Source organism: Tachyglossus aculeatus, chromosome 2, assembly GCF_015852505.1.
Source record: "Tachyglossus aculeatus isolate mTacAcu1 chromosome 2, mTacAcu1.pri, whole genome shotgun sequence".
NCBI classification, from domain to species: Eukaryota; Metazoa; Chordata; class Mammalia; order Monotremata; family Tachyglossidae; genus Tachyglossus; species Tachyglossus aculeatus.
Window position 1 is genome coordinate 54298950 of NC_052067.1, and position 26085 is coordinate 54325034.

Genomic DNA, 26085 nt, shown 5'->3' on the forward strand with positions numbered 1-26085 from the left:
CCGCTGCAACCCAGATTCAATTCAGTCATTCATTCATTCATTCGTATTTATTGAGCACTGACTATTTGCAGAGCACTGGACTAAGCACTAGGTAGCACAGAAGGGACCAAGCTGGAGTGAGCAGCCTATGGCCCTCTCCTTCCTCTCCGCACCCCGCTGCCTTACCTCCTTCCCCTCCCCACAGCACCTGTATATATGTATATATGTTTGTACATATTTATTACTCTATTTTACTTGTACTTATTTACTCAATTTAATTTGGTTTATATGTTTTGTTGTCTCCCCCTTCTAGACTGTGAACCTGCTGTTGGGTAGGGACCATCTCTATATGTCGTCAACTTGTATTCCCAAGTGCTTAGTACAGTGCTCTGCACACAGTAAGCGCTCAATAAGTACAATTGAATGAATGAATGAATGAATGAACCTGACCCAACTCTTCTTGGAAACACGAGTGGCTCTCAAGGTGTGGGAGGGGGCAGAAAGCGGGGGGAAGGAGGCATTCAAAATCGGAACCCACTGCCTCATGCTAAGGAGTGGGCCCTCCTCTAGCACCCCACGATGCGCTGCCACAACCCTCCCAAGAGCTCCAGCAGCTGGCACAGTGCAGCTGGGTCCTGTCCAGCCCATCACTGCTAGGGGCAGGGGGAGTCCTTTTAGACTGTGAGCCCACTGTTGGGTAGGGACTGTCTCTATATGTTGCCAACTTGTACTTCCCAAGCGCTTAGTACAGTGCTCGGCACACAGTAAGCGCTCAATAAATACGATTGATGATGATGATGATGATGAGTCAGCCACGGGCAGCCCGACTGGGATACACAACTAGCGGGTGACCATCCCCACAAGACCATGGCCTAGTCCCCTTGGGGCAGGGGTCCCCGGGGGTTCCGGGGAGTACCAGGGGAGGATCGTGCCCAGTGGGTGATCTAGAATTCTTCTAGACTGTAAGCCCACTGTTGGGTAGGGACTGTCTCTATATGTTGCCAACTTGTACTTCCCAAGCACTTAGTACAGTGCTCTGCACACAGTAAGCGCTCAGTAAATACGATTGATGATGATGTCACTCAGACCACCCATACTGCCCCGCTCGGACCACAGAATCCTGGCATCATTCCATACGGGGCACGATAGGTCTCTTCAAGATTTTTCAATCTACTTCTGAATCATCGGGTACTTCCTTAAAGACTTCTGTTAAAAGTAACTGTCTGAAACAAAAGTGCATTCCATTCATCTCTCTCTCTATCTATACATGCATCTGTAGACCATGTATCTCTCCTGAATGCCTGACGATATCCTTTATCAGGAATCAATCAATTAGTGGTATTTATTGAGCGGTTACCATGTCCAGTGCACTGTTCTAAGCACCTGCGAGAGCACAGTACAAGACAAAGAGCAGAAACACTCCCTGCCCGTAATGTGCCTACAGTCTAGAGGGGAAGACAGACGTTAATAGGAATAAGTAATTTATTATAAATAATTTAAAGATATACACATAAGTGCCAAGGCGATCTCAGACAGTTACGGCTAGAAATGAAGAAGGAGTTGGGATAAAGAGAAACAGAGATTCTGGTTTTCATTAAATCACCTTGACTAAAAGAAAGAAATGGGGAAAAAATGATTTAGAGCAGAAACTGATAGGAACAGAACATACATTATGGCTCTTGAAGTTGATGAGGTTGAATTGTAATCATTTCCTTAACCTAAACCCTAACCTAAAATGATTATGTTCTGTCCTTTGTAACATTTTCCTACAACTGACTCAGTAAAAACAGATGAGTTTCTTGCCAAACTTTCACTTTCTTGTCAAACCTACGAAACAGTTCTCCAATTTCTTCAAAAATATGATCTCATGATAGAATGGTTGAAGCTGTGCTGACAGAGGGTGGGGAATAAGAAGGAAAAAGATTTACTGATACAGTTAGATTTCCATCTCTCAAGTATCCATGCTCCTGGAGAAATATATCACAGGGACAGTTCATTTAAACCTAAGCTTAGTATTAGGTTTAAAGTTTTCTTCTAACCTGGGATCTCCATGTGTCTGCACTGGATTAGCTATATCATTTCCTGTGAGGGGTCACGTACTTTCAACACTTCTATCGTATCAGTAACAATAATAGCACAAATAAATAACAATTGAGGTATTTGTTCAGTGCATACTACTTGCAAAGTATTTTACTAAGTGCTAAGGTAGATACAGTATCATCAGGTCCCACAGTGGGCTCACGGTCTAAGTAGGAGGGAGAACAAATAATAATAATAATAATAATAATAATAATAGTATTTGTTAAGTGCTTACTATCTTCCAGGTACTGTACTAAGCACTGGGTTGGCTATAAGAAAATTGGGTTGGACATAGTCCCTGTCCTACAGAGGACTCACAGTCTTAATCCTTAATCTCCATTTTACAGACGAGGTCACTGAGGCACAGAGAGGTCAAATGACTTGCTCAAGGCCACACAGCAGATAAGTGGCGGAGCCAGAATTAGAACCCATGACATTCTGACTCCCAGGCCTGGGAGCAGCGTGGCTCAGTGGAAAGAGCCCGGGCTTTGGAGTCAGAGGTCATGGGTTCAAATCCCAGCTCCGCCACTTGTCAGCTGTGTGACTTCGGGCAAGTCCCTCAACTTCTCTGTGCCTCAGTTCCCTTATCTGTAAAATGGGGATGAAGACTGTGAGCCCCGTGTGGGACAACCTGATCACCTTGTAACCTCCCCAGAACTTAGAACAGTGCTTTGTGCATAGTAAGCACTTAATAAATGCCATCATTATTATTAGTAGTAGTATTACTGCCCCATGCTGCTTCCCTTACACCATCCTGCTTCCCTGCTTTGCAAATGAGGAAATGGAGGCACAGAGAAGCTAAGTGACTCGCCCAAGGTCACACAGGAAATAAGTGGCAGATCTGGGATAAAAACCCAGGTCCTCTGACTCTAAGGTCCAGGATCTTTCTACTAGGCCATGCTGCTTCCATATGATTTCCAGTGATTTGAAATTCTCTTACCCTCCCTACCCCTGATCTTTCGGTCTTCAGGCCATGATCGCTCAAGGTGTACTCTCTCCCAACCTTAAACTCAGTATGACCTTTGTTCACTCATTCATTCAATCAGTCATTTTATTGAGCACGTGCCGTGTGCAGAGCACTGTATTTTGCACTTGGGAGAGTACAATGCAACAATAAGCAGACACATTCCCTGCCCAGATGCCCATCTTTGTGGGCTTTGCTCCTCCTCTTTCTACCTCCCCAATTCAAAACTCAGGAACAGTTCTGGGGCCCATTTTTCATCTCCCCCAGTTGATTGTTAAATCCAGCTACTGTGGACCTCAGTCAATCAATCGGTGATATTCATTAAGCACCTATTGAGCACAGAGCACTGTCCTAAGCACTTGGGCATATATACTAGCGGCAAAATATGCGTTTCTGGCTATCAAGGCACTTTCATTCATCTGAACCTTGCAGGAAAATGATTTTTCTTCCCAACCTGTACCATCAAACTCCTAAAGAGCTTTGTACAAATATTTTCTTTTTTTATGGTATTTGTTATGTGCTTTCTATGTGCCAGGCACTGTTCTAAGGGCTGGAGTAGATACAAGCTAATCAGGTTGGACACAGTCCATGTCCCATATGGGGCTCACAGTCTCAATCCCCATTTTACAGACAAAATAACCGAGGCACAGAGAATTGAAGTGGCTTCCCTAAGGTCACACAACAGATAAGTGGCATATCTCGGTGGTCCTGTCACAAACCTTCTTGATGTGGGCAGGAAACGTGTCTACCAACTCTGTGGTATTGTACTCTCCCAAGCGTTTAGTACAGTGCTCTGCACACAGAGTCCTCAAGAAATACTGATGATGATGATGATGATCTCTCATCCTCCAGTGTCCATCCAATCCAACTAGCTCTGTATCATATAACTGAAACCACCGTCACTTCTCTAATCATATCAATCTGCTGCACACATCTCTCCAATTATGTCATACCTCTCCTCGGATCCCAGCAAACCATCAAATGGGGCTTTTAGAGCTTACCACCAACTGGCTGCCTCTCTGCCACCTCACCTCCCTTGACACCTCTCTGTTCCAGCTCAGTTTACCTATCTGTGAGCCCCTTCTCCACCCCACCTTGGATCCTCCCTCCTTCACTTCCCAACCTTTAACCCAAACTACCTCAAATGCAGAGAATCATTTCCTGAAAAACCCTTTCCAAACCATCTTCCTTTCCTCCTTTAAGTCGGGTTCAAGGCTCAGCCCCACCAGGAAACTTTCTCCGATTATCCATTTCCATCACCTAATCCATGAACATAATCTCTGAGTTTTTTTTATTTTCTTTTTAACTGTGAGCACCATGCAGACCACTCTATCTGATCTGATGACCCTGTATCTATTCCAGTACTTAGATGGTGCTTTACACATAGCAAGTGCTTAACCAAATATCGTAACCATTTGATTTATTATTTATTCTCATAAACTCTTCTTTATAACTATTAATTAGAATAATTTACTTTGACTTGAGGGTTTGTGTTGCCTCACCTATTACATTGAGAAGTCTTTGAGGGTGGGAATGGAGTTTGTTGTTTCAAGCTTACAAAGGTTCTACACATCTTGTATTAATGAAGTGAATTATTATCTGATTGTAAGAAACAACCCTAGCCTAGCAGAAAGAACATGGGCCTGGGAATCAGGAGACCTAAATTGTCAGCCCAGCTCTGCCACTTGTCTGCTGTGTGACCTTGGGCAAGTCATTTCAATTCTTTGTGCCTCCATTCCCTCATCTGCAAAACGGGAATTAAATACTAATTTCCCCTCCTGCTTATATTGTGAGCCACATGTGGGATGGGGACTTGGTCTGACCTGATTATCTTGCATCTACCCCAGTGCTTGGCATATAGCAGCCACTTAAGGAGCACTGTAATAATAATTGTTGTTACTATTAAGAGCTGCTAAAGAGCAGAAATATTGTTTAAGTGGGATTATCATTATTTTCATTACTATATTTCTAAAGTGCTTACTATGTGTCAATCAGTGTTTTAAGCCATTCATATCAGTGTCAACCAACTCTACTGTACTCTCCCAAGAGCTTAGTACAGTGCTCATCATCACAATCGCCAGTGATGATCATCCTACTCACCAAAAGTGTCCAATAATTACCACCGATTGACTAAATGACTGTTTGAACCCCTCTGACCATGCTTCAGAACAAGCTGACAGAGAAGCAGTGTGGCCTAGTGGAAAGAACACAGGCTTGTGAGACAGAGGACCTGGGTTCTAATCTCAGCTCTGCCACTTGTCTGCTGTTTGACCTTGGGCAAGTCACTTATCTTTTATGTTCCTCAGTTCCCTCATTAGCAAAATGTGGGTTCAATCAATCAATTGTATTTATTGAGCTCTTACAGTATGCAGAGCACTCTACTAAGCTCTTGGGATAGTATTCATTTATCCCAAGAGCAGCGTGGCTCAGTGGATAGAGCACAGGCTTTGGAGTCAGAGGTCATGGGTTCAAATTCCGACTTCCCACTTGTCAGCTGTGTGACTTTGGGCAAATCATTTAACTTCTCTGGGCCTCAGTTACCTCATCTGTAAAATGGGGATTAACATTGTGAGCCCCCCGTGGGACAACCTGATCACTTTGTAACCTCCCCAGTGCTTAGAACAGTGCTTTGCACGTAGTAAGCACTTAATAAATGCCATTATTATTATTATTATTATTATTTATTGAGTGCATGAGTGCTGGGAACAGTATAAAAGAGTTGGTAGACAAGTTCTGTGCTCACAGTTAGCTTACAGTCTAGTGGATTATGTTGCCAACTTGTACTTCCCAAGCACTTAGTACAGTGCTCTGCACACAGTAAGCACTCAATAAATATGATTGATTGATTGATTGATTCAATATCTGATCTCCCTTCTACTCAGACCATGAGCCCAAAGTGAGCCCCGATTATCTTGTATCTACCCCAGTGCTTATTACACTACTCGACACAAAGTAACAGCATAACAAATACCACCGCTTGTCCTCTGCTCTTGGTCTCACTGGGTGGCAAAGAAGAATTTAGGAAAGCAGCTGCTGAGTCCACAACTGATGAATGATACATCCCAAAAACTACTGGGTCGGATAATGGTGCCACGATCCTCCCAGAGGTAGTCATAAAGCTACTTTATATTGGGCAAGAAGTTGAATTCTTTTCCATGAACAGATGGTACGGTTACGAATGGAGATGCTTTGGGATATGGAACTGTAAGGAGCCATCTGAAGGCAGTCAGGCAGATCAGTTGTGCTTCCTTTTCTTGGCCTCAAGTGTAGCCTTGTGGCTATTCAAGGCTGATCTCACTGGGCTCTGGGAAAAAATGTAACTCACTGCCTCTCAAGGGAAAATAGATTTCACATCCCTGGAACAGAAAGGTGAGCAGGTTGAAAAATTCTTTCTGTGGGAAATTTCAAGTGGTTAGAGCACCAAAAATAGAAGTTTCAACATCCTTAAATCTTTTTTTTTTTGCTTTTTAAATGGCTTTTGTTAGCACTTAATAATAATAATAATAATAATGGCATTTATTAAGTGCTTACTATGTGCAAAGCACTGTTCTAAGCACTGGGGAGGTTACAAGGTGATCAGGTTTTCCCACGGGGGGCTCAGAGTCTTAATCCCCATTTTACAGATGAGGTAAATGAGGCACAGAGAAGTGAAGTGACTTGCCCAAAGTCACACAGCTGACAATTGGTGGAGCCGGGGTTTGAACCCATGACCTCTGTCTCCGAAGCCCATGCTCTTTCCACTGAGCCACACTGCTTCTCTACTTACTATATGTCAGGCACTGTATTGAGCACTGGGATAGATACAAGCTAATCAGGTTGGACACAGTGCAGGTACAACATGGGGCTCACAGTGTTAAATCCTTGGTTCTAATTCCAGCTCCACCACTAATCTGCTGTGCGACCTTGGGCAAGTCACATCACTACTCAGTGCCTCTGTTTCATCAGCTGTAAAGTGGAAATTCAATTCCTGTTCTTCCCCTTTACTTAGACTGTGATTCCCGATATGGGACAGGGAATATATCTGACATGAGTTAACTTGTATGTCCCTCAGCACTTAGTACAGTGCTTGATATACAGTAAACACTTAACAAATACCACTAAAAAGAAATTATTACCAACATTTACCCTCCAGTGTCACTTAGCTTTCATATTAAGGCTGTAAGTTCTATCTGTCTGTCAGAAAGGGTCTATCACCTCTTTTATACTGTCCCAAGTGCTTAGTACAGAGCTCTGCACTCAATAATCACTCAGTAAATACCATTAATGGTGTCTCTCAATGGTACTTATTGAGAGCTTGCTTGGTGCAGTGCACTTGGGAGAGTTCAATATTCCCCACCCACAACAAGGTAGAAATCATGATCAATAAGTCAACCAATGAATGGCATTTATCAAGCGCTTAGTATATGTAGAGCACGATACTAAGCATTTGGGAGATTACAGTACAACAGAATTGATATCAAGGACTGCCTTGGACTCTGGAAAACAGATTAAACGGTGCCATGCAGGATATATGTCCGGCCATGCCAGCCTTGGAGATGGACGACAAGCATTCAGTGTTTTCCACTTTTTGGTTTCCATGTGACAAAACCCATTGTTGGGTAGGGATTGTCTCTATCAGTTCCTGAATTGTACTTCCCAAGTGCTTAATACAGTGCTTTGCACACAGTAAGTGCTCAATAAATACCACGGAATGAATGAATCCCCTTTAACTAGTATCACTGCTTCTGGCTCTTCTCTCTAGTCTGCCCATGCCTCTGCCAGGGAAGAAAAGGGCGAGGTTTGGCACCTAGAAGTGGAGTTTCAGAGGTGACTGAATGATGTAAACCACAACAGTGGCAGCAAGAAAAACTCCAGAATCGTGGGTCGACACAAGTCCATGCCAAGCATCTTTGTGCCAGTAATAATAATAATAATGATGATGATGGCATTTGTTAAGAGCTTACTATGTGCAAAGCACTGTTCTAAGTGCTGGGGAGGATACAAGGTGATCAGGTTGTCCCCCGTGGGGCTCGCAGTCTTAATCCCCATTTTACAGATGAGGTAACTGAGGCACAGAGAAGTTAAATGACTTGCCCATAGTCACACAGCTGACAACTGGTGGAGCCAGGATTTGAACCCATGACTTCTGACTCCCAAGCTTGGGCTCTTCCTCAGTCACATATGCCCCCAGGACTGAGCAGAGGGCGGACTGATGTTGGATCCTATACTTCCTCCACCTTCTTCCTCAAGGCCAGGCATCTTCCACCCGGAAAAATGTTGGGTGACGTGGCTGGAGTCAGGTCTGGAACCACAAAGCCCCTCCACCCTTTCCCTTCTCCACCCCCTTTTCCCCATCTTTCGCACTCTGGATTTTCAGGGCCACCAGCCTTGGTTCCCAGTGGGTCAAATTTCCAAGTTACCAGAAATAAACCCAGAGCGATAGAAGTAGGTGAATCATACTTCTAGGGAGACTGTTTTAAAAAGTCCACTTCTGCTCTAAAATGAAGAAGTGGGCCAAAAGCATCCTCCGTTTATGCATTCATTCAATCGTATTTATTGAGCACTTAGTCTGTGCAAAGCACTGTATTAAGTGCTTGGGAGAGTAGAATATAATAACAAACGAACATATTCGTGCCCACGGTGAGCTCACATTCTAGAGGGAGTCCACTAGAGATGCAAAAGCCATAAAAACTACAGGCCAATAAAACTTAAACATTTAAGTACCTATTTTTTTTTTCCACCTGGCTATGGCTAAAATTTTCTTCTATGTGTATAGAAGGAGGGAGCAGGGAATGTGCTTTTTCCTGTAACTATAGCCCAGCACTTTGAAAATGAGGCCATTTGCTATTATTCTTGGATGAAAAATATAGAACTACTTCATATTGGCTTTCAGGGAAATTAATTTCAGGAAAAATTTAGTACCAACCTTTGGAGTTATTCAATACACAGGTAAGCCTCATAAAAAGATGGTGCAAGGAGACGTCTCAAGTCGTGGCCTAGTGATTAAAGCATGGGCCTGTGAGTGAGAAGGACCTGGGTTCAAATGCTGGCCCCAACACTTGTCTGCTTTGTGACCTTGGGCAAGTCATTTAATTTCTCTGTGTTTCAGTTACTTCATCTGTAAAATGGGAATTAAGACTGTGATCCCCATGTGGGATATGGACCATATCCAAACTGATTAGTTGTACCCCAGCGCTTAGTACAGTTGCTGGTACATAGTAAGCACTTAACAAATACCATTAAAAAACAAGTAATTTGGGGGAAGAGATGGAGATCAAGAATGTGGCCCTGAAGAAAGAAGTTGCCCCTTAGACTGTAAGCACATCCTCTAGACTGTAATTTCATTATGGGCAGGGAACGTGTCTTGCTAATTTTGTTATATTGTACTCTCCCAAGTGCTTAGTCCAGTGCCCTCCACATGGTAACTGCTCAATATGTATGATTGATTTATTGATTGATTGCATTGGAAAGTAGATGTCCTTGCTGGCAATCTGGCCATGGATAGACACTCTAGTGCTTAAAAGAAAGTGTTTCTCAGAGACCAAAATTCTCTCAAAATCAAAACAATCAAAAGCAGCCACTTTTTCACCCAAAAGGTAGTAAGCATGTGGGGTATCAGGAAGGTGTGCAGCCCCCAAAACATCTGCAAGGGCAAGAGGGATATGAATCAATTCCTGGGTGAGCAAGACCTCAGGACCTGGGTTCTAATCCCAGCTCTGCCACATGTCTACTGTGTGACCTTGGACAAGTCACTTCACTTCTCTGTGCCTCAGTTACTTCATCTGTAAAATGGCAGATAAGACTGTCAGCTCCATGTAGGACAGGGACTGTGTCTAATCTAATTATCTTGTATGTAACCCAGTGCTTAGTTCAGTGTCAGGCACGTAGTAAGAGCTTAATAAATATCATTTTAATAAAGTGTGTGGGTTACTCTGGGGTACTTTGTGGATGGAGTTGGGAATGTTAGAGAAGCAGCGTTGCTCAGTGGAAAGACCACGGGCTTTGGAGTCAGAGGTCATGGGTTCAAATCCCAACTCCACCAATTGTCAGCTGTGTGACTTTGGGAAAGTCACTTCACTTCTCTGTGCCTCAGTTCCCTCATCTGTAAAATGGGAATTAAGACTGTGAGCCCCACGTGGGACAACCTGCATTGTATCCCCCAGCACTTAGAACAGTGCTTTGCACATAGTAAGCACTTAACAAATACCATCACCATCATTATTATTATTATTATTAGGGATTTTGGACACAGTATCCTGTTGGGAATGTGATCCAAGCTGGACGGACCTTTAGTCCGACCCCGTAAAGGCACTGCCTGGGTCTTAGATTCTTAGGTCCTTAAGGTGCCTTATGCTTAAAAATCAATTTTATGCCTCTTGGCCTATATATAATATGCTAATAAATGGCAACCAATTTTTTTCAGGGTTGAAATGAAACTACACTGTTAAAGTTTCTTTTTCCAAAGCTGAATGTGATCCAAGCTGGACGAACCTTTAGTCCGACCCCATAAAGGCACTGCCTGGGTCTTAGATTCTTAGGTCCTTAAGGTGCCTTATGCTTAAAAATCCATTTTATGCCTCTTGGCCTATATATAATATGCTCATAAATGGCAACCCATTTTTTTCAGGGTTGAAATGAAACTACACTGTTAAAGTTTCTGTTTCCAAAGATGCCCCAAGGCTGTAACAAGAGACATGTGGTTGGTTGCAGCTTCACCTCAAATTTAATGACACTGCCCTTTCTTACCATCTCAGTGGTAGGTCTCTAGGTCCAAATGGATTTTAAATGAGCAGAGCTTGGTAGGGTTCATCCCAGGGCACTTGGTGTGTGTTCCTGAAGAGATCAATCAATGGTATTTATTGAGCGCTTACTCTTTGCAGAGCACTGTATTAAGCCCTTGGGAGAATACAGTGATTTCCCACTGGAACTCCTAGAGTACAGCAGACCAGCTGACCTTCCTTCTATTCACACTGAGCTAGACATGTAGCCGCATGGCATAATGGATAGAGAACGAGCCTGATAGGCAGATGGTTGTGGGTTCTAATCCAGGCTCCTCCACTTGCCTGCTGTGTGACCTTGGGCAAGTCATTTCACTTCTCTGGGCCTCAGTTACCTCATCTGTAAAATGGGGGTTGAGACTGTGAGCCTCACGTGGGACAGGTCCTGTTTCCAAACTGATTTGCTTGTACCCACCCCAGTGCTTAGTACACTGCCTGGCACACAGCAAGCACTAAACAAATACCATTATTATTATTAGAGAAGCAGCGTGGCTCAGTGGAAAGAGCACGGGCTTTGGAGTCAGAGGTCATGGGTTCAAATAATAATAACAATAATAATGGCATTTATTAAGCACTTACTATGTGCAAAGCACTGTTCTAAGCGCTGGAGAGGTTACAAGGTGATCAAGTTGGGGGCAGAGACCTCTGACAGGGTCTGTGTCCAACCCAATTTGCTGGTAACCACCCCGGCGCTTAGTGCAGTGTCTCACATACAGTAAGTGCTTAACAAATACCACGACTATTTCCCACTGGAATTCCTGCAGTACAGCAGACAAGCAGCCCTTCCTTCTATTCACCCTTGGGCAGCCATCCAATCACCCCACGCTCCTTTTTTTTTTTCTTCACTGGCATTCATTAAACACCTATCATGTGCCAGGCACTGCCACGATCATCAAGTTGGGCATAGTTGATGTCCCTCATGGGGCTCACCATCTTAATCCCCATTTTACAGGACTGAAGTAGCCGAGGCCCGGAGAAGTGAAATGACTTGCCTAAGGTCAAACAGCAGACAAGTGACAGAGCTGGGATTAAAAGCCAGATCCTTCTGATTCCCAGGCCCATGCTCTATCCACTGGCCCGCGCTGCTCCCTTAGGAAACATGCCAAATGACTTGCTCACCATGCAACTTAGAAAGTTCATCCAAGTATTCTCCCTGCAAAGCCTATTTTTCAAATCACTGGACTCCTCAACTTCTAACTCCCTAAGGTGTGTGTAATACTTTCATTTACAAATTAGATTGACTACTTCCACAAGGAACTGGAATGAAAAATGCACTATTTATTTCACCTAGATAAAAAGTAGTAGTAGTAGTAGCAGCATTAATAACATTTATTGAGCACCCATTAGTGAAATGCCTTGAACTAAGTACTTGGGAAGAACCAAACAAAGAAGTGATACATTCCCTGCTCACATGGAGCTAATACTCTAGTTGTAAGAGAAAGACATAAACTATTTACAAACAAATCAATCAATGGCATTTATTGAGCACATACTGTGTGAAGAGTGCTGTATTAAGTGATCAAGAGAGTACAATTCAAGAGTCAGTAGACATTCTCTGCCCACAATGAACTCATCATCAACATCAGTGGTGTTCATTGAGTGCTTCCAGCTTATTGCCTAGCAATCAACATAAATAATCAAATGTGCAATTAAATATATAGTTAAGTGATGAGGAAGGGTAAAAATATATACGTGATGGGGAGAAATGGCTGATGGGTTTAGTCCACCATAGGTAGTGGGAATTACTTGGGGAAGGCTTGTTAGAAGAGGTGGAATTTCAAGGGGACTTTGAATATCAGAAGGGTTGTGCCTGTCAGATCTGGGGAAGTAGGGAGGAAATCAAAATTTCCTTTCTACAAGTTTGAAACAGCTTCAATAGATGAAAACTATTTATTGAGCATTTACTACACAGGTACAGTACTACCTGAAGTAGTAGTAATGGTATTTATTTAGTACCTTGGGCAAAGCACTGCACCTAGTGCTGGAAAAAATAAATAAGTGAAAATTGGACGTGACCCCTGCCCCTCAAGGGGCTTACAATCTAAGACTGAGGGAAGTGGGGAGGTAAGGATGAAAGACTACAACAGCACGACAGTAAAACAGAGTCGAGATGCTTAACAATCTTCCGGGGGAGACAGGCACTCAGATAAATTCTAGATAGGAAAAAGTAATGGAGTTTTAATTTTAATTTTCGGGTATGCTGCATATCAGTCGATGGAATTTATTGAGTGCTTACCGTGTGCAGAGCACTATACTAAATATTTAGGAGAGTACAATACACAGAGTTGGTAGAAATGTTATTTGCCCACAATGAGCTTAGAGTGTAGAGGGAGAGACAGACATTAATATAAATCAATAAATTATGACTATGTACATGAGTGCTGTGGGGCTGAGGAGGGGGTGACTCTCAATTGCTCAAAGGGTACACATCCAAGTGTAATAGGCAGATATGATAGAGGTCAAAACAATTCATTCATTGATTTATTGAGCACTTACTCTGCACAGAGCCCTGTACTAAGTGCTTGGGAGAGTACAATACAGCATTAAACAGACACGCTCCCTGTCCACAAGGAGCTTACAGCCTAGAGGGGGACATTAATATAAATAAAGTGCTGTGGGGCTGGGAAGGGGAAATGAATCAAGGGATCAAGACAGGGTGATGCAGAAGGGAGCGGGAGAAGAGGAAAGGAGGGCTTAGTCAGGGAAGGCCTCTTGGAGGAGAGATCCCTTCAATAAGGCTTTGAAGGGCGGGAGAGTCATTGTCGGATTTGAGGAGGGAGGGCGTCCCAGGCCAGAGGCAGGATACGGGCGAGGGGTCGGTGGCGAGACAGGCAAGATTGAGGTGCAGTGAGAAGGTTGGCACTAGAGGAGTGAAGTGTGCGGACTGGGTTGTTAACACCATTTCTCTCAGCGTCCTTTAGCGGGGGACTGAAGCCTGGCCTGGCGAGACCTTTGACCTGACTCGGTAGGACACTTTTATATTCTGATTCCTAATAGAGAAGTGCACCTAATTTTGAAGAGCATTCTCTTGGACCTGAGATTATCTACCAGCACAAAATTACATCTCCCAGTCAGAAGGTCTTCACACCTAACTCTAAATCGTCACCTGCGACTAGAGGCCACATAGAAACACTTTGGCCAGGGAATAGTCAACCCCGATGCCTTACACTAGGCACGCTAACATTTGTGGGTTGTGCATTTGTGGGTGCCCATTTTCAACTCCTCATACATTTGTTCTATTTTGGCCAGAGGGTCTGGACAGCCTTAACTCCAAATCTTACGTGATGCGGTAGAGGTAAGATCCAGGGAAGCGTCCAGCTTTGCAGCGTTTTGCAGGGCTGACCGCGTGAGGAGAAGTGAGAACTCTCACGGGATTCGGTCAGCCGTGGCACGCGAATCCAGTTCCAGAAATACTTCTGACAGGCTCATCGGGCCTCTCCGTAAGAAACAGAGTGGCCTAATGGATAGAGCGCAGGACTTGGAGTCAGAAGGACCCGGGTTCTTAAGCCGCTTGTCTGCTGTGTGACCTCAGGCAAGTCACTTCACTTCTCTGTGCTTCGGTTACCTCATCTGCAAAATGGGGATGGAGAACGTAAACCCCCGAGGGGAACAGGGAGCTTGTGTGCTGTGTGACCTCAGGGAAGTCACTTTACTTCTCTGTGCTTCGGTTACCTCATCTGCAAAATGGGGATGAAGACCATAACCCCCCGAGGGGAACAGGGACGGGAGTCCAACCCGATTTACTTGGAACCATCCCAGCACTTAGCACGGTGCCTGACACAAAGTAAGCGCTTAATAATAATAATAATAATAATGTTGGTATTTGTTAAGCGCTTACTATGTGCAAAGCACTGTTCTAAGCGCTGGGGGGAATACAAGGAGATGAGGTTGTCCCATGTGGGGCTCACAGTCCCAATCCCCATTTTACAGATGAGGGAACTGAGGCACAGAGAAGTGAAGTGACTTGCTCAAGGTCACACAGCAGACATGCGGGGGAGGTGGGACTCGAACCCATGGCCTGTGACTCCCAAGCCCGCACTCTTTCCACCGAGCCACGCTGCTTAACAAATGAGATTAGTATTTTCGGAGCTGATCGTCTTGGAAAGAGCTGCAGGTTTCAGGGTTACAAAGCCAATTTGGCTAAGACTCCATTCCATCCGTTTTCTTGAGCTAAAGGACTTCATGGGTTGCAAAAAGAAGCGGAAAAGGAGGCAGGGGGAGAATGAGAATTTAAGCACATTTAAAATGGGTTTATTCCTGTCCCATGTAAAATATTAAACGCACGGTTCCTTTGACATTACCACAACCTACCCCGGATGCCCAACTGTATACTGGACTTTTGAAATGTTTCGGTGTTTTACTTTTAAGCTCATCGGGTTCTTGTGTTTTGATATTTAGCAAGTGCATCTCCGCTGCAAGAAAAAAAAAACATCTGCAAGACTATTCTAATAGCTTGACCTTTTCAATAAAACCGCAAGTCCAGCGTATATGTGGACTGAACCTCCCAAGCAAGCCGTCCGGGCATAACGTCCCTGGAAATATCCGGTTGGCTTGGGAATCCCGAAAACATTCCAATTTTTCGAATTCCTGAAAACTGATGGCATATATCAACCCACACGCTTTAAAGTGAAAATGCCAGCAAACTAAGAGGTGGGAACAGTCTTCAATAGTGAAAAAAACCCCCACCAAATCCTGGAAATCTTTTCTGATTATAAAAGAACTTTCTATCTTTTAGAGCTTACTTAGAGAAGCCTCCTGGCAGGGGATGGGAAAATCAATGAATCAATCAATCGTATTTATTGAGCGCTTACTGTGTGCAGAGCACTGGACTAAGCGCTTGGGAAGCACAAGTTGGCAACATAGAGAGACGGTCCCTACCCAACAGCTCCCTCCCTCCCTCCGTTCCCGTCCGGGGTCCGTCCTGTCCTGGTTCAGAGCGCTCCTGGTCCAGACCATCCTTTTTCCTGCCAGTGTGCTCCTGGACACCCCCCCCCCACACACACACACACTCACACACCTCTATACACACACCTACACACACACACACCTCTATAAACACACCCTCCCTACACACACACATACACACCCCTACACACACACACACCTACCTACACACACACACAACTACATACACATACACACACACCTACCTACACACACAACTACATACACATACACACACACCTACAGACACCTACACTTACCTACACACACATACCCACACACACCTACCCACACGTACACACTCATTCCAGCGCTTAGAACAGTGCTTGGCACACAGTAAGCGCTTAACTAATACCATCATTATTACTGCTATACACACACAACTACATGCACACACAACTACAGACAGACATACACACCCACACCCCTATCTACACACACCTACCTGCACACCTCCACACCCACCCACCTCACCCACACATAGACACACACACCTACCTAAACACACCCCACCTACACACACACCTACACACCCACCCACCCACACACCCAGACCTACACAAGCACACACCCACCTCACCCACACACCTACACACACACTCAACCTACACACACCCCTACACACACATACACACTCGCACACACACCTACACAAACGCACAATCTCTCTCTCTGAATAAATGGGAGCTTTATGACCTAAGGCGAGCCACTTCACTTCTCTGTACCTCAGTTCCCTCATCTGTGAAATGGGGGTTAAGACTGTGAGCCCACCACCACCACCACCCCCGCCACCCCGGGCCAACCTGATGACCTGGTATCTCCCGCAGCGCTTAGAGCAGTGCTTGGCACAGAGTAAGCGCTTCACAAATACCACCAGTCTTCTCCTTAGGATTCATGAATTGGGTCCGGGCTGGAGAGGGCAACCGGGCCCCGGTGCCCCACGGGGGAATAATAATAATAATAATAATAATAATAATAATAATAATAATAATAATAGCATTCGTTAAGCGGCCACTAGAAGCAGCGTGGCTTAGTGGCAAGAGCCTGGGCTTGGGACTCAGAGGTTGTGGGTTCTAATCCCACCTCTGCCACCTGTCAGCTGTGTGACTTTGGGCGAGTTACTTCACTTCCCTGTGCCCTCAGTTCCCTCATCTGTCAAATGGGGATGAAGACCGTGAGCCCCACGTGGGACAACCTGATCACCTTTTATCCCCCCCGCCCCCGCCAGTGCTTAGAGCAGTGCTTGGCACATAGTAAGCGCTTAACAAATACAGTTATTATTATTATCACTACCTCTTCTGTACAATGGGGATTGAGACTGTGAGCCCCAAGTGGGACGGGAGTGTGTCCACCCCGGTTTCCTTGTATCCCCCCCACCCAGTGCTTAGAACAGTGCTTCGTACATAGTAAGCGCTTAACAAATACAGTTATTATTATTATCATTACCTCATCTGTACAATGGGGATTGAGACTGTGAGCCCCACGTGGGACAGGGATTGTGTCCACCCCGGTTTCCTTGTATCCCCCCCGACCCAGTGCTTAGAACAGTGCTTGGCACATAGTAAACGCTTCACAAATACTATCATTAAGTAATGAGGATGGACAGGTTAGTGACACCCGCTGCGGCGGGTCCAGCGACAGGAGGTGGGCATGGAGTGGCAGGGGGTGATGGGGAGGAGGAGGAGGGTGGCAGGGGGGTGAGGGGGAGGGTGGCATGGGGTGAAGAGGTGGAGGAGGGTGGCGGGGGGATGAGGAAGAGGAGGAGGAGGGTGGCAGGGGGTGAGGAGGAGGAGGAGGAGGGTGGAAGGGGGTGAGGAGGAGGAGGAGGGTGGCAGCGGGATGAGGAAGAGGAGAAGAGTGGCAGGAGGGTGAGGAGGAGGAGGAGGGTAGCAGGGGGATGAGGAAGAGGAGGAGGAGGGTGGCAGGGGGATGAGGAAGAGGAGGAGGAGGGTGGCAGGGGGTGAGGAGGAGGAGGGTGGCAGGGGGATGAGGAAGAGGAGGAGGAGGGTGGCAGGGGGATGAGGAAGAGGAGGAGGAGGGTGGAAGGGGGTGAGGAGGAGGAGGAGGGTGGCAGGGGGATGAGGAAGAGGAGGAGGAGGGTGGCAGGGGGTGAGGGGGAGGGTGGCGGGGGATGAGGAAGAGGAGGAGAACAGTGGCCGGGGGGGGTGAGGAGGAGGAGGAGGGTATCAGGGGGATGAGGAAGAGGAGGAGGAGGAGGGTGGCAGGGGGATGAGGAGGAGGGTGGCAGGGGGTAAGGAAGAGGAGGAGGAGAGTGGCAGGGGGGTGAGGAGGAGGAGGAGAGTGGCAGGGGGGTGAGGAGGAGGAGGAGAGTGGCAGGGGGGTGAGGAGGAGGAGGAGGGTGGTAGGGGGATGAGGAAGAGGAGGAGGGTGGCAGGGGGGTGAGGAGGAGGAGGCTGGTGGCAGGGGGGTGAGGAAGAGGAGGAGGGTGGCGGGGGGATGAGGAAGAGGAGGAGGAGAGTGGCAGGGGGTGAGGAGGAGGAGGAGGGTGGCAGGGGGTGAGGAGGAGGAGGAGGAGGGTGGTGGGGGATGAGGAAGAGGAGGAGGAGGAGGGTGGCAGGGGGATGAGGAGGAGGGTGGCGGGGGGCAAGGAAAGTGTCGGGAGTGAGGAGGAGGAAGAGGAGGGTGGCAGGGGGATGAGGAGGCAGAGGAGGGTGGCAGGGGGGATAAGGAAGAGGAGGAGGAGGGTGGAAGGGGGTGAGGAGGAGGAGGAGGGTGGCAGGGGGATGAGGAGGCAGAGGAGGGTGGCAGGGGGATGAGGAAGAGGAGGAGGAGGGTGGCAGGGGGGTGAGGAGGAGGAGGAGGAGGGTGGCAGGGGGTGAGGAAGAGGAGGAGGGTGGTGGGGGGATGAGGAAGAGGAGGAGGAGAGTGGCAGGGGGTGAGGATGAGGAGGAGGAGGTTGGTGGAGGGATGAGGAAGAGGAGGAGGAGGAGGGTGGTGGGGGGATGAGGAAGAGGAGGAGGAGGAGGAGGGTGGCAGGGGGATGAGGAAGAGGAGGAGGAGGGTGGCAGGGGGATGAGGAAGAGGAGGAGGAGGGTGGAAGGGGTGAGGAGGAGGAGGGTGGCAGGGGGATGAGGAGGCAGAGGAGGGTGGCAGGGGGATAAGGAAGAGAAGGAGGAGGGTGGCAGGGGGATGAGGCAGAGGAGGGTGGCAGGGGGATAAGGAAGAGGAGGAGGAGGGTGGCATCGGGATGAGGAAGAGCTGTATATATGCTTGTATAGATATATTACTCTATTTTACTTGTACCTATTTACTATTCTATTAATTTTGTTAATGATGTGCATCTAGCTTTATTTCTATTTACTGTGACGATTTGACACCTGTCCACAAGTTCTGTTTTATTGTCTGTCTCCCCCCTCCTAGACTGTGAGCGCGTTGTTGGGTAGGGACCGTCTCTCTATGTTGCTGACTTGGACTTCCCAAGCGCTTAGTACAGTGCTCTGCACACAGTAAGCGCTCAATAAATATTGAATGAATGAATGAAAAGAGGCGGAGGAGAGTGGCGGGGGATGACGAAGAGGAGGAGGTGGGTGGCAGGGGGGTGAGGAGGAGGAGGAAGAGGAGGAGGGTGGCATGGGGATGAAGAAGAGGAGGAGGAGGGTGGCAGGGGGATGAGGAAGAGGAGGAGGAGGAGGGTGGCAGGGGGATAAGGAGGGTGGCAGCGGAATGAGGAAGAGGAAGAGGAGGAGGGTGGCAGGGATTAAGGAGGAGGAGGGTGGCAGGGATTAAGGAGGAGGAGGAGGGTGGCAGGGGGATGAAGAAGAGGAGGGTGGCAGGGGGGTAAGGAGGGTGACAGGGGAGTGAGGAGGAGGAAGATGAGGAGGGTGGCAGGGGTTGAGAAGGAGGAAGATGAAGAGGTGGAGGAGGGTGGCGGGAGATGAGGAAGAGGTGGAGGAGGGTGGCAGGGGGATGAAGAAGAGGAGGAGGAGGGTGGCGGGGGGTAAGGAAGGTGGCAAGGGAGTGAGGAGGAGGAAGAGTAGGAGGGTGGCAGGGGGTAAGGAGGAGGAGGATGAGGAGGGTGGCAGGGGGATGAGGAAGAGGAGGGTGGCAGGGGGGTGAGGAAGAGGGGGAGGAGGGTGGCAGGGGGATGAAGAAGAGGAGGAGGAGGGTGGCAGGGGGGTAAGGAAAGTGGCAGGGGAGTGAGGAGGAGGAAGAGGAGGAGGTGACGGGGTTAAGGAGGAGGAGGAGGAGGAGGAGGGTGGAAGGGAGATGAGGAAGAGAAGGATGGCAGGGGGGTGAGGAAGAGGAGGGTGGCAGGGGGTGAGGAAGAGGAGGGTGTCAGGGGGTAAGGAAAGTGGCAGGGGAGTGAGGAGGAGGAAGAGGAGGAGGGTGACGGGTAAGGAGGAGGAGGATGAGGAGGGTGGCAGGAGGATGAGGAAGAGGTGGAGGAGGGTGACAGGGGAATGAGGAGGAGGAGGGTGGCAGGGGGTAAGGAAAGTGTCAGGGGAGTGAGGAGGAGGAAGAGGAGGAGGGTGGCAGGGGGTGAGGAAGAGGAGGAGGAGGGTGGCAGGGGGATGAGGAGAAGGGTGGCAGGGGGGTAAGGAAAGTGGCAGGGGAGTGAGGAGGAGGAAGAGGAGGAGGGTGGCAGGGGGATGAGGAAGAGGAGGAGGAGGGTGGCAGGGGGGCAAGGAAAGTGTCAGGGGAGTGAGGAGGAGGAAGAGGAGGAGGGTGGCAGGGGGGTGAGGAAGAGGAGGAGGAGGGTGGCAGGGGGATGAGGAGGAGGGTGGCAGGGGGTAAGGAAAGTGGCAGAGGAGTGAGGAGGAGGAAGAGGAGGAGGGTGGCAGGGGGATGAGGAAGAGGAGGAGGAGGAGGGTGGCAGGGGGATGAGGAGGAGGGTGGCGGGGGGCAAGGAAAGTGTCGGGAGTGAGGAGGAGGAAGAGGAGGGTGGCAGGGGGGTGAGGAAGAGGAGGAGGAGGGTGGCAGGGGGATGAGGAGGAGGGTGGCAGGGGGGGTAAGGAAAGTGGCAGAGGAGTGAGGAGGAGGAAGAGGAGGAGGGTGGCAGGGGGATGAGGAAGAGGAGGAGGAGGGTGGCAGGGGGATGAGGAGGAGGGTGGCAGGGGGGCAAGGAAAGTGTCAGGGGAGTGAGGAGGAGGAAGAGGAGGAGGATGAGGAGGGTGTCAGGGGGGTGAGGAGGATGAGGAGGAGGAGAAGGGTACCTGCAGGCTGCGCGGAGGCTTCGCGGAGCAGCAGCATCATCAGCAGCAGCAGCCTGAGCGGAGGGCCGAGGGCCCGGGGCACGAAGGGCAGCGCCGCCACGGGATCCATGGAGGGACAGGGGGCGGGCGGGGGCCGCTGTCCGAGCGGAGGGCCGGCAGCCGGTCCGTGTGTGTGTGTGGGAGGGACGGAGGGACGGAGGGAGGCAGGGAGCCCGCTGGACGGATTCGCACCTGGGTGGACGGACCGCCCCGTCCCGTCCGCCCCGTCGGACCCGCTCGCCCCGCCCGCTAGGCTGCGCCACGGCTCCGCCGCGCCCCCTGCCGGACACTCCGCCGCCCCGCACACGGCCCCCCGCGCGGCTCCACCGCGCCCCCTGCCGGACACTCCGCCGCCCCGCACACGGCCGCCCGCGCGGCTCCACCGCGCCCCCTGGCGGACACTCCGCCGCGCCGCAGCCCGCCCGCGCCCCCTGGCGGACACTCCGCCGCGCCGCAGACGGCCGCCCGCGCGGCTCTACCGCTCCCCCTGCCGGATAGTCATCATAATGGCGGCATCTGTTAATCAATCAATCAATCAATCAATCGTATTTGTTGAGCGCTGACTGTGTGCAGAGCACTGCACTAAGCGCTTGGGAAGTACAAATTGGCAACATATAGAGACAGTCCCTACCCAACAGTGGGCTCTGTTAAGCGCTTACATTCCGATGGTTCATTCATTCATTCAATCGTATTGATTGAGCGCTTACTGTGTGCGGAGCGCTGTGCTAGGCGCTTGGGAAGTACAAGTTGGCCACATCCATCCATTCATTCATTCATTCAATCGTGTTTATTGAGCGCTTACTGTGTGCGGAGCGCTTGGGAAGTACAAGTTGGCCACATATGTTCATTCATTCTTTCAATCGTATTTATTGAGCACTTACTGTGTGCGGAGCGCTGTACTAAGCGCTTGGGAAGTGCAAGTTGGCCACATCTATTCATTCAATGTCAGTCGTATTTACTGAGCACTTACAGTGTGCAGAGCGCTGTACTAAGCACTTGGGAAGTACATGTTGGCAACATATATTCATTCCTTCAATCGTATTTATTGAGCACTTACTGTGTGCGGAGCGCTGTAGTAAGCGCTTGGGAAGTACAAGTTGGCCACATATATTCATTCATTCAGTCAATCGTGTTTATTGGGCGCTTACTGTGTGCGGAACGCTGTACTAAGTGCTTGGGAAGTACATGTTGGCAACATATATTCATTCATTCAATCGTATTTATTGAGTGCCTACTGTGTGCAGAGCACTGTACTAAGCGCTTGGGAAGTACAAGTTGACCACATATATTCATTCACTCAATCATGTTTTTTGAGCACTTACTGTGTGTGGAGCGCTGTACTAAGCGCTTGGGAAGTACAAGTTGGCCGCATATATTCATTCATTCATTCAATGGTGTTTATTGAGCGCTTACTGTGTGCACAGCGCTGTACTAAGCGCTTGGGAAGTACAAGTTGGCCACATATATTCCTTCATTCATTCAATCATGTTTATTGAGCACTTACAGTGTGCAGAGTGCTGTTCTAAGCACTTGGGAAGAAAAGTTGGCCACATATATTCATTCATTCAGTCAGTCATGTTTATTGAGCACTTACTGTGTGCAGAGCACTGTACTAAGCGCTTGGGAAGTACAAGTTGGCAACATAGAGACAGTCCCTACCCAACAGTGGACTCACATTCAATTGTATTTATTATTAATAATAATAATAATAACAATGGTGGTATTTGTTAAGGGCTTACTATGTGCAAAGCACTGTTCTAAGCGCTGGGGGGATACAAGGTGATCAGGTCATCCCACATGGGGCTCACAATCTTCATCCCCATTTTACAGATGAGGGAACTGAGGCCCAGAGAAGTGAAGAGACTTGCCCAAAGTCACACAGCTGACAATTGGTGGAGCCGGGATTTGAACCCATGACGTCTGACTCCAAAGCCCGGGCTCTTTCCACTGCACTTACTGTGTGCAGAGCACTGTACTAAACGCTTGGGAAGTACAAGTTGGCAACATCTAGAGACGGTCCCTACCCAACAGTGGGCTCACAGTCTAGAAGGGGGAGACAGACAACAGAACCAAACATATTGACAAAATAAAACAAATAGAATAGTAAATCTATACAAGTAAAATAAATAGAGTAACAAATCTGTACAAACATATATTCAGGCGCTGTGGGGAGGGGAAGGAGGTAGGGAAGAGGGGATGGGGACTCATCTCTTCCCGCTATAGTCTTGGCTCCTTGAGGGAGCGCTTACTGTGTGAGAGCACTGTACTAAGCGCCTGGGAAGTACAAGTTGGCAATATACAGAGACGGTCCCTACCCAACAGCGGGCTCACAGTCTAGAAGGGGGAGACAGAGAACAAAAGAAAACATATTAACAAAATAAAATAAATAGAATAGTAAATATGTACAAGTAAAATAGACTAATAAATCTGTACAAACATGTATACAGGTGCTGTGGGGAGGGAAAGGAGGTAGGGTGGGGGAAAAGAATGGGGGGGCTCAGTCTGGGAAGGCCTCCTGGAGGAGGTGAGCTCTCAGTAGGGCTTTGAAGGGAAATAATGATTCATTCAATCATATTTATTGAGCGCTTACTGTGTGCAGAGCACTGTACTAAGCGCTTGGGAAGTACAAGTCGGCAACATATAGAGACGGTCCTTACCCAACAATAGGCTCACGGCATTAAGCGGCTTACTATGTGCAAAGCACTGTTCTAAGCGCTGGGGAGGTTACAAGGTGATCAGGTGGTCCCACACGGGGCTCACCGTCTTCATCCCCATTATACAGATGAGGGAACTGAGGCCCAGAGAAGTGAAGTGAGTTGCCCAAAGTCAAACAGCTGACAGTTGGCGGAGCTGGGATTAGAACCCATGACCTCTGACTCTACAGCCCAGGCTCTTTCCACTGAGCCACGCTGCTTCTCTAGATGATGATGATGATGATATTTGTTCATTATTCAGTCGTATTTATTGAGTGCTTACTGTGTGCAGAGCACTGTACTAAGCTTGGGAAGTACAATTTCCTATGTGCAAAGCACTGTTCTAAGCGCTGGGGGGATGGGGGATACAAGGTGATTCTGTTGCCCCACATGGGGCTCACAGTTTTAATTTCCATTTTACAGATGAGGTCACTGAGGCCCAGAGGAGTCAAGTGACCTACCCAAAGTCACCCAGCTGACAATAATAATAATAATGGCATATATTAAGCTCTTACTATGTGCAAAGCACTGTTCTAACTTGGGGAGGTTACAAGGTGATCAGGTTGTCTCACGGGGAGCTCAGAGTCTTAATCCCCATTTTACAGATGAGGTAACTGAGGCTCAGAGAAGTGAAGTGACTCGCCCACAGTCACACAGCTGACAATTGGCAGACCCGGGATTTGAACCCATGACCTATGACTCCAAAGCCCATGCTCTTTCCATTGAGCCACGCTGCTTCTCTATTTGTTAAGTGCTTACTAAGCGCTGGGGGGGATACAAGGTGATTAGGTTGTCCCACATGGGGCTCACAGTTTTAATCCCCATTTTACTGATAATAATAATAATAATAATAATGATAATAATAATGGCATTTATTAAGCACTTATTATGTGCAAAGCACTGTTCTAAGTGCTGGAGAGGTTACAAAGTGATCCAGTTGTCCCACAGGGGGCTCACAGTCTTAATCCCCATTTTCCAGATGAGGGAACTGAGGCACAGAGAAGTGAAATGACTTGCCCAAAGTCACACAGCTGACAATTGGCAGATCCAGGATTTGAACCCATGACCTATGACTCCAAAGCCTGGGCTCTTTCCATTGAGCCACACTGCTTCTCTATTTGTTAAGTGCTTACTCTGTGTGAAGCACTGTCCTAAGTGCTGGGGGGGATACAAGGTGATTAGGTTGTCCCACATGGGGCTCACAGTTTTAATCCCCATTTTACAGCTAATAATAATAATAATAATAATAAAAGTAATAATAATAATAGCATTTATTAAGTGCTTACTATGTGCGAAGCACTGTTCTAAGCGCTAAGGGGATGCAGGGTGATTAGGTTGTCGCACATGGGGCTCACAGTTTTAATGCCCATTTTACAGATAATAATAATAATAATAATAACAATGGCATTTATTAAGCACTTATTACGTGCAAAGCACTGTTCTAAGTGCTGGAGAGGTTACAAAGTGATCCAGTTGTCCCACAGGGGGCTCACAGTCTTAATCCCCATTTTACAGTTGAGGGAACTGAGGCACAGAGAAGTGAAGTGATTTGCCCAAAGTCAAACAGCTGACAATTGGCAGTTCCAGGATTTGAACCCATGACCTATGACTCCAAAGCCTGGGCTCTTTCCATTGAGCCACGCTGCTTCTCTATTTGTTAAGTGCTTACTATGTGCGAAGCACTGTTCTAAGCGCTGGGGGGGAATACAAGGTGATTAGGTTGTCCCACATGGGGCTCACAGTTTTAATCCCCATTTTACTGATAATAATAATAATAATAATAATGATAATAATAATGGCATTTATTAAGCACTTATTATGTGCAAAGCACTGTTCTAAGTGCTGGAGAGGTTACAAAGTGATCCAGTTGTCCCACAGGGGGCTCACAGTCTTAATCCCCATTTTACAGTTGAGGGAACTGAGGCACAGAGAAGTGAAGTGATTTGCCCAAAGTCAAACAGCTGACAATTGGCAGTTCCAGGATTTGAACCCATGACCTATGACTCCAAAGCCTGGGCTCTTTCCATTGAGCCACGCTGCTTCTCTATTTGTTAAGTGCTTACTATGTGCGAAGCACTGTTCTAAGCGCTGGGGGGGAATACAAGGTGATTAGGTTGTCCCACATGGGGCTCACAGTTTTAATCCCCATTTTACTGATAATAATAATAATAATAAAAATAATGGCATTTATTAAGTGCTTATTATGTGCAAAGCGCTATTCTAAGCGCTGGGGGGGTTACAAGGTGATTAGGTTGTCCCACATGGGGCTCACAGTTTTAATCCCCATTTTACAGATTATAATAATAATAATAATAATGGCATTTATTAAGTGCTTACTATGTGCGAAGCACTGTTCCAAGTGCTGGGAGGATACAAGGTGATTAGGTTGTGGCACATGGGGCTCACAGTTTTAATCCCCATTTTACAGATAATAATAATAATTACTGTATTTATTG

At 47.7% G+C, this 26085-nt stretch overlaps 1 protein-coding gene across 1 annotated transcript in view; it reads right to left on the reverse strand.

The window, feature by feature from the left end:
* The window catches only part of FNDC1 (fibronectin type III domain containing 1), a 125583-nt gene extending 104613 nt beyond the window's left edge, over positions 1–20970 (reverse strand). The window contains exon 1 of the mRNA XM_038768425.1: positions 20898–20970. Within this exon, the coding sequence (XP_038624353.1) occupies positions 20898–20937 (40 nt within the window). The 5' untranslated portion in view covers positions 20938–20970. The remainder of the gene's footprint in view (positions 1–20897) is intronic.
* Between the last annotated feature and the right edge of the window lie 5115 nt (positions 20971–26085).